At 44.4% G+C, this 10,000-nt stretch overlaps 1 protein-coding gene across 1 annotated transcript in view; it reads right to left on the bottom strand.

The window, feature by feature from the left end:
* The window catches only part of LOC134467504 (cytoplasmic phosphatidylinositol transfer protein 1-like), a 41,340-nt gene that overhangs the window by 18,033 nt on the left and 13,307 nt on the right, over positions 1-10,000 (bottom strand). The window contains exon 9 of the mRNA XM_063221374.1: positions 5,217-5,280. Coding sequence (XP_063077444.1) covers positions 5,217-5,280 — 64 coding nt within the window. The remainder of the gene's footprint in view (positions 1-5,216; positions 5,281-10,000) is intronic.

Raw genomic sequence — 10,000 nt, forward strand, 5'->3', positions numbered from 1 at the left:
GGACTGCTGCAATTTCTCCAAGGCTAGCTGTTACAGAATCTGCCAACACAATACAAAATTGTATCATCTGCATATAAGATGAATAGAGCAGTTGGAAAGGAGAGAAAGTATGCTATTTATGTACATGGTGAAGAGTACCGGACCTAAATACTGAAACCTTGTGGGACCCCCTTGGTTTATTAGCAGGGGGTCAGATTGAGTATTACCCAATTTTACAGTATGGTGTCTGTTTGAAAGGTAGCTCTGGAACCATTTACAGGCACTTGCATTAAAACCAATACCAGGCAGAATTTGTAGAAGCAGAGAATGGTCCACGGTGTCAAATGCTTTGGATAAGTCCACAAAGATGGCAGCACAATGTTTTTTCTTGTCAAGAGAAGTGATAATATCATCCATTACTTTAGTAGCAGCAGTAACTGTACTATGTTTAGGCCTATAAGCCTGATTGGAGAGGGCTCAAAAATATTATTGGTATTTAGAAATTCTTTGAGCTGATCATTTACCAACTTCTCTAGTATTTTTGAGAGACACGGTAGCTTGGATATTGGTCGATAGTTGTTAGGGTCAGTCTTATCACCCCCCTTGTGCAACGGGGTAATGTGTGCAAATTTCCATAGTGTAGGGACAACTCCAGTGGAAATAGAAAAATTGAAAATGTGCAATAATGGCTCTGCTATTATATATGCCGCAGTGCGAAGAAAAAGGGGATCTAGCTGGTCTTCTCCAGTGGATTTGCGACTATCAATTGCTAATAAAGCAGATAGCACTGTATGCTTAGACACCGGATGAAGCCTGAATTCCAGATCATCGTCTCTGACATTGTCTCTGATACGCATATCATGTCCAGCCCTAGGTATAAAGGAATGATTATTGCTATTGTCAAAACTTTGACTGGCTAAAGAAAAATGTTTGTTAAGAGCACTGCAAATGTCTGATTTGTCTTGTAGTAGACAATCATCAAACTTAATTGAAGAAGGCATAGGTGTAACAGATTTATTGTTTTTGTAATTAACGGCAGACGAGGTGACCGGTTCCCCAAAGTTAAAGCGGCGGCTCCAAACTCTGGCGACGTGCGCATCACAGAGAAAGAGTTGCCTCCACCAAGCCATTAACTTCATGACCTATCAATCTCGAAGGCCGTTATCCCGCTTTTCTGCTGTTATGGTGGGGTAGCCTCGCGAGTCATCCTACGTACTTCCGCCAAAGGATTGGCTCCACTACGGTAGTCTGGCCTTGCTCTTCTGTGGAGTGTCCAGATCTGTGAGATTTTGATCGCAACGCCCCCCCATCTAATCTAATCAGAAAACAGCCAATAAGCGAAAAAGCAATAAGCGCCCCACGTGGGGGAGAAAGGGGGAGGACGCTTGTAACGATGCCGAAAATGTCTGCGCTATGTTGTTGTTGAGTAACTGTCAGCAATTGGGTGAGAGCTGTCCAATAATTTCAAACCATAACTGAGTGCAAACTTCCCGCTTCCTGCAATCGCGTCAGGTCACACAACTTCCAGACCATAAATACGAAATTAAATGGTAGTATTATGGGATGGACAGGACCAGGCTAATGGTGGGGTACTTTTTTAAATGTATCACTGTCTGGGAAGTTGTAGGAATCATGCCAATCTTGTGAGCAAGATAGACTCGTCGCTACAGCGGCGTCTAACTTATATCAGAATCTTCTGTTTGGTATGCCGACGTTGTGATTATTCAATTTTCCGAAGATGATGTGCATGGTTTCTACAGCATTATCCCTTAGACACAGTCAACATTCCAAACGAAGATTCTATGCACGTCTACCTTAGACGGACTCTTGATGCCTGACCAGGTCCACGTAATTAATGCCAATCAGCCAATCAGAAAAGAGAATTCTGTTGCAAAGGCAGATATATATGTAACCAACTTTCACACAACACAACCGACCATACATCTGTTGTCGAAAATACTGTCCTACTTTTGTGTTCTTCACCGAGCATCTAGGAGAAAGCAATATCATTGCAGACAGACCACCCTAACTTTTTCCTCAATGTGGAAACATGTTGACTTCCCAGCTTTAAAAGAGAATTATATATGGAACAATCTCTGTATATTCATATGTCAAATCTGTAAACAATTACTTTTTCAAATTAACCTACCTGTCCAAAACATTGCCCTGCCTTTGCATAGAAATAGATGTAGTGACAGAATTATATATATTGAGCAAGGTAATCTTACACAAGCTATGCCGTGTGACATTGCCTCAGTCTATGTTCTAACCTACACTTGTCAGCTCAATGTCAACGCAACGCTTTCCCTGAAAATATAGAATAACGAAATTGACTTGGCCTTCAGCCAAAGAAGTGATTAAAACAGTGCATAGCCGCAGAGACATTACATCGTGCATGGTACTAAAAGTGTAGGTTTTATACAGGTTGCGACGCTGTTGTGTTGTACAGTTACAACAGGCGTTAAAGCCCTGTCTAATGGCAAGTTTACAGTCCCCAAAGCAGTGACTCACAAAACACTTGGCTGGATGTCTGTGAGTTTACATACTGTATGCATGCTCCTACATGCCTGTGTGTGTGTGTCTGTGTGTGTCTGTGTGTGTGTGTGTGTGTGTGTGTGTGTGTGTGTGTGTGTGTGTGTGTGTGTGTGTGTGTGTGTGTGTGTGTGTGTGTGTGTGTGTGTGTGTGTGTGTGTGTGTGTGTGTAATGGCTGAGCACTGCTTGAGTCACCCTGTTTGACTCAGGTCCAGACAGTGATGCTACAGTGCTGGGCATGCTACAGCAGCACGGAGCCCTGTGAATCACTAAGGCCCTTCATCACTTACACTCTCCTCCAATCACACCAGACTATAAACTTCCTCACGTACAGTCTCCTCCAATCACACCAGACTATAAACTTCACCGCTTACACTCTCCTCAAATCACTATAAAGTCCGGTGATGGAGTAGGCACAGGATGGGCCAGATCCTGTCTTTCACCGTCACACACACACACACACACACACACACACACACACACACACACACACACACACACACACACACACACACACACACACACACACACACACACACACACACACACACACACACACACACACACACACACACACACACACACACACACACACAGGCACACACACATGCAAGGATATTCAAATGTTCCCTTTCTTGTACAGTAAATTCCTTTCCTAGCCTGCTGAAAACAGCCTTACTCATACAGCAATTCCTTTCCCACCCTGACTGTGATTGAGGCCATTATGAATCACATATTTGGCTTCGTTTGTTTTGTTTGTTTGTGGCTCATGTCTGTCAAGATTCCCCAAAACATGAGCAATACTGAACAGCAAAGTGAGATGATGAAAGATTTGTATCGTACAATCACATGAATCCTGCGGATGGCACTTCAAATCCTACTTGGATTATGAAGTGGAGTTTACAGCCTCTCTTCAGACAGTCAGATGAGATAAAAAAGATTTCCCTAGAAACACATTTCATGACCATAATAGTAGTTACAAACAACAAACAAGCAACAACAATCCCATTCTATCCAACTGCTTCACAAAAATAGCACAGGCGTGACTATCATTTTTAACACTTTTCCTGTATAAAAAGAGAAAATGTACATCATGCCTCTGTGTATACCTCCATGTACTGTATGTGTATTCAGGTATGTACTGTATGTGTGTGTGTGTGTACACATGTATGCATGATGCTGCTCCCAGTGTGAGTGCTCCTTCCCAACCGAGTGCCTGCTGTGTTGGCACAGCGCTCTCCCCCCGCTTAAGCTCGTTTGACATTCCCCCGGGCACACGGGCACGCAGCAGCTGTAAAACGCTGCACATCAATACCGGGGCTTCAGAACATAAAGGCGAGAACATTCGCACAACATTTTACGCCCCCCACCCCCCCAAAAAAATTGAATTTGCCGAAACAGAGGTGACACCAGACGCAGCGGGAATAGTAGGGTGGAGAAATGCCTTTTAGCCAATGCCCTACAGATCCCAAATACATGTGTGTGTGTGTGTGTGTGTGTGTGTGTGTGTGTGTGTGTGTGTGTGTGTGTGTGTGTGTGTGTGTGTGTGTGTGTGTGTGTGTGTGTGTGTCTGTGTGTGTGTGTGTGTGTGTGTGTGTGTGTGTGTCTGTGTGTGTGTGTGTGTGTGTGTGTGTCTGTGTGTCTGTGTGTGTGTGTGTGTGTGTGTGTGTGCGCGTATGTGTGTGTGTCTCTCTCTCTGTGGGTGCTATGTACAGGTGTTAGCCTGTGCGTAATTAAACATCTATGCCACAGTAAAACAGGTTTACTGTTCATTCAGCACATTAAAACACCTTGTGAAACGCCGTCTCATTCTCTTCTGCCCCGATAGCTCATCAACAGAAGCCGCCACTATAAAACACAGCTTCACCCGGAGCAATCCTGTTGTCATTTTCTCATCAATGAGAATGTCAGAATTGCATTTTTAATTTTTATAACTCAATGTCATAATTTATGATGGCACACAGACACAGACTCCGACACACACTCGCATACACGCACACACGCACGCACACACAGAGTCTGGTAATGAGTAAGTAGCTTAGCCTAGAAACAGTAGATTTAAGACAGATGGTACCATTTTGAATGTCCTCAAAAGGAAGAAATACAGAAAGAAAGAAAAAGCATGAATGAGGTTGTATGTCCAGAAACGGCAATTTGGTTCATTCCAAAAACGAGCGAGCGTATTACAAATTCTAATGTGATACGCAGCAGGCCCCCCTACTTTGCCGCCTTCCTCTCCTTTTCATTCCGATGAGCAGCGGCCAAATCATCTTTATTCTCCTGCCGTATTATTATAATCATAATGCATACTGTTTTAGCCATGAACATAATTGTGGCAACTGCGCAGGAAGATTTGGGCGAACGAAAAAAAGAAAAGAAAAAAAGATGGAGAGAGAGCGAAAGAGAGAGACAGAGAGAGAGAGAGAGAGAGATAGGCAGCTCATCTCGGATCGTGATTGTTTCATAAAGCCAGCACACCTGTGTAGTTTTCAGTGCTCCATAAAAGCAGTGATGAGGCATTCAGAGATGTTAGTCACTCAGAGAAGAGAGAGAGAGAGAGAGAGAGAGAGAGAGAGAGAGACAGAGAGAGAGAGAGAGAGACAGAGAGAGAGAGAGAGAGAGAGAGAGAGAGAGAGAGAGAGAGAGAGAGAGAGAGAGAGAGAGAGAGAGAGAGACAGAGAGAGAGAGAGAAGGGGTTACTTACAGTACCACTCATCCACCCAGGCGAACGCCTGCCGATGGCCAACCAACAACACGTCCCTAATTACCTGCAAGGGAGAGAGAGAGAGAGAGAGAGAGAGAGAGAGAGAGAGAGAGAGAGAGAGAGAGAGAGAGAGAGAGATAGATAGATAGATAGATAGATAGATAGATAGATAGATAGATAGATAGATAGATAGATAGATAGATAGATAGATAGATAGATAGATAGAGAGAGAGAGAGAGAGAGAGAGAGAGAGAGAGAGAGAGAGAGAGAGAGAGAGAGAGAGAGAGAGAGAGAGAGAGAGAGAGGGAGGGAGGGAGAGAGGAGGGTGGGGGAGACAAAGGAGAGAGGAAAAATTATGACCTTGAGTTGAAACCATGTTTTTCCCGCTTACAACACTACTGTAGTGAGTACAAAAGGACACAACTTAGAGTGGGCACGCTGCAATGAGGTCTGTATTGGAATGAGGCGGCTTCAGAGGGATGATCAAACGGGCTCCACATGAAGGCACAGGGGGAGAGGGCTGAAACAAGGTCCTGGACTCCTAAAATGAATCTCTCCTGTGTTAAAACTAAATCCCATGCACGCACACACACTCAAACACAGTAACACACACACACACACACACACACACACACACACACACACACACACACACACACACACACACACACACACACACACACACACACACACACACACACACACACACACACACACACACACACACACACAATCACTCACAGACAATCAAAGCACACACACACACACACACACACACACACACACACACACACACACACACACACACACACACACACACACACAATCAAAGCACACACACACACACGCGCGCGCGCACACACACGCACACACAGTCACAAACGAACAAACGCGCACACACACACACACACACCTGGCCTGGCACGAGGCAAGGTACGTCAGAGGGTTTGCTCTGCAGGGTGCACCGGGTGACCAACTGATCACAGGACCAGGCCTCAAATCAGCAGTACGATCAGGTGCTCTACTTCAACAACATCACATGGGTGTCCATCAATCAGCCAAGTGAGCTGAGATGAGCTGGCTTTTTAACACTGAGGCCATAACAAGCCACCTTCTAAAAAGGTCTTTCCAGGAATAAAGCATTGGACGTGCGCCCAGCTATATGTAGTATAGTGCTAGACATAGTACACCGTAGGCACACGTGCCAAGCCACAGTGCCAAATTATAGCACGAGCACATAGTATGTGTAGAGGGCAGACTTACACACATGTTCACTGACAAGACATATAAACATGACGTTTGGTATTGGAATACGTGAAGACATAAAAACAAATGAGCATAATAGACATACAGATACAGATACACGTACACACACAGTCTCATATGTGTACACACGACGCATAAAAACAAATCCAATCTGACAAAATCAGACACACACACAATCACCCAACCACAAAAACAAAAAAACAGCAGCACATACACACAAACAGAGCCGAGTACCCACTAACACACAAACACAGCCGATTACCCCCTCCTCCCCAAGCCCAAACCCACACACACACACACACACTGAGACACAAAGACACAGTGAGACACAAACACACACACACACACACACACACACACACACACACACACACACACACACACACACACACACACACACACACACACACACACACACACACACACACACACACACACAGTCGTAAATAAGAGGTGCCATTCGGCGAGTGGTGGCAGGAGCACCATGCGCCTCCCAGGAGATATTTACCAGCAGAAGCGCGAGAGAACAGAGTGTGGGGGTGTGTGTGTGTGTGTGTGTGTGTGTGTGTGTGTGTGTGTGTGTGTGTGTGTGTGTGTGTGTGTGTGTGTGTGTGTGTGTGTGTGGAGTAGAGTGTTGAGAGAAGAGAACAGAGCCTTGGAGAGCAGGGAGATTAAGAGTCGGGGCTTTTATGAGCCCACCAATGTGCCGCTTACGAGGGGGGGTGGGGGTGTGTGGGGGTGTGTAGAGCGGAGACCTGCCACACTTTCATATCAGCCCCCGCCGCAATAAGCAGCCCTGATTTAAAAATGACTGCGTCGCACAGTCTTCTTCTACTCCTGGGGCATTTGTTTTTTTCTCTGCGGTCTGCAGAAATGTGTGCATGTGTGTGTGAATATGTACCGTATGTGAATGTATGCGTACGTACTACAAAGTGTGCATGTGCCTACATGCATATATGTGCATGTGTGCATGCGTGTCTGCACGCATATACTGTATGTGCATGGATGTGTGCCTGCACGCATATATGTGCATGCGTATGTGCGAGTGTAGGTATGTGTGTCGTGATCTGCAAGTTTTTGGGCCAATGCACAGGCTGATTTGAGGTTATTTGGGTCACGACTTGGGGCTAGCAATAGCTTCGCCTCGCGCTCATGATTCAAGCGGTCGCATGGCAGCACCAGGAAAGGTCAGAGATTCAATTCCCACGGCTAGGGCAACGCTGTCTAAGACAGGATGGAATATGGGTCAAGATTTAAAGCCAGCGCTCTGCGCAGTTGTAATTCAACTGGTGGCTGCAGCGCGGTAGGTAGGTAGGGACCGGGAGGGAGACGTTGCTTGGCCAAGATGACTCAATCCAATCCGACCACGGTGGGCCGATGGCACGATACACATATGCTACCACGGCAAACAAGGCAACCAATGATTGCCAATAAATCTTAGCACTAGTAGACCAATGGTACACAATGATACACAAAATTCCTGCCGCTGCATGTACCAAATATTATTCATATTTTGGTATTACATATAAAATGACTGATTTGCTTAGTTACATTTTTATTACATTAGCTCAGGGGTCCCCAAACTAAGGCCCGGGGGCCGGATGCGGCCCGCCATGCCCCATGACCGGCCCTCCACCTCTCTGCACCTTACCATTTGAACTGGCCCAAAGACGCAATCCTCACAGAAAAAAATAATAATGATAAAATATGTTTTTTAAATAATTTATTTTGTTTATCAACAGGCCTTCCTACAGTTTAATTTTCACTAACCTAGTGTGAATCACCAGAAGTTTCTTGTCTTGATAGTTTCTCTTCTCACTGTAATATAAACAAGCCTTCCATTTCTATTGTATCACTCATAAACTGTCAATCACCATATTATTCTAACCTTTCCTTGCCATTTTTTCATGGTTATTAGAAATTAAAAGGAATTGAAAAACATGTGAAGTAGCCTACTCACTTGCAAAGCATGTGTAATGATGAACTATTTTGTGCTAGAAATGATGGCTATAGCAGGCGCCTAGTATACAGCCCACATGATTGATTATGGCCCCTGATCACCATCAGGAACGATAATGTGGCCCCCAGAGAAAAACGTTTGGGGACCCCTGCATTAGCTAGTATAGTAATTGCATTGCACTTAGTACTTTTGTTGTTATTGAAATGTTGATGCAAAAACTGCACTTTGAAAGGAAACATTGTATGGTGCATTTCACTGTTCTTTCTTTGAGAGATGAATGAAATCTTGCATGTATGTAAATGTGTGATGTGTTTAATTTGTGAAGTGTGTACTATTTTGCATATTATGCATATATGAACACCTTAATTTCCTTAGGGGTCAAGAAAGTACCTTTCTACTCTACTACTACTATTACTACTGCTACTACTCCTACTACTACTACTACTACTCGACAGGTGTTTCCTTCTCGACACAAGCCTTGGTCTTTCAGTGTATGAAAGGACACCATAGTTCCCAGAACGCTTTGTGATGCTGTTGAAGGACAGACCAATGGAATCCACCTGGTAGATGACAATGGATAACCTCCATTCTCCTGTGTCTACCTGATGACCTTCCATCTCAACCTACCAACACCAACAAAGAGACATAGACCAATGCCTGACAGATCACGGCACAAGTGGTGTGTGGAGGAGTGGCTTTGAAATCCGAAGGCTGAAACGGAATAGAAGCGTCCTAGGCTTACAGTACCTGTTGGGACTCAGGCATCTCAGCAAACAATGGGAGCTGGGGGGGGTGAAGCCACGCGTAGGCAGCATTGACAGCCATTGTTAGAGAGTAGCAGTGACACAGACTCTTGGGAATAGTGGTAGGGATAAGGAGATGGCGAGATGTAAAGATTCCTAAGAGGAGGACAAGGATTTCACCAGGAGCACAGTGCTCACATACCTTGCAAAGGGAAGGGGGTTGGCTGGAGAGCCTTCACTGACACTGACACTATTTCACTTCACTTCACACAACTCAGGGGAGAATTGTGTGTGTGTCCATTATGCGATGGCCAGTCATACGTTTGGAACTGGAATCGATGTCTTACCAAGGACACTTGTGATCAAAGAAACTAGATTACGTGCAGGTACTTTTTGGCAGATGTAATTAAAAAATATATGTTGTGGTGATTCACACAAACATGAGCGTGTGAGTGTAACATAGTCTGATGAGGCACCAAATGTTTGGGGGAAAAAAGGTCTTTGGATGACTTTTAATTAGTTTTATTTTTAAAAAATAAACCCAATTGCGCATTTCAATCCCTGAATCCGCAGCCTATTTTAAAAAAAGAGTCTTAAAAACACTGCATAAACAACCAATTAAGAATGTCATTCATTGAGTAATGATACTGATTAGGTGCATGGTATGATCTCATGTAAGTAGTGATGTCCCCCTGTGTTTTTTTGTTTTTCTGCTCATGTAATATCAAGTACCTGATGACATTCAGTTGCTTCCAGAGGTGTTAATTAAAAAAAGGATACACTGGCACAAATTTGGACATGCACTTACTGCCTCT

This window comes from Engraulis encrasicolus, chromosome 2 (assembly GCF_034702125.1).
Source record: "Engraulis encrasicolus isolate BLACKSEA-1 chromosome 2, IST_EnEncr_1.0, whole genome shotgun sequence".
NCBI classification, from domain to species: domain Eukaryota; kingdom Metazoa; phylum Chordata; class Actinopteri; order Clupeiformes; family Engraulidae; genus Engraulis; species Engraulis encrasicolus.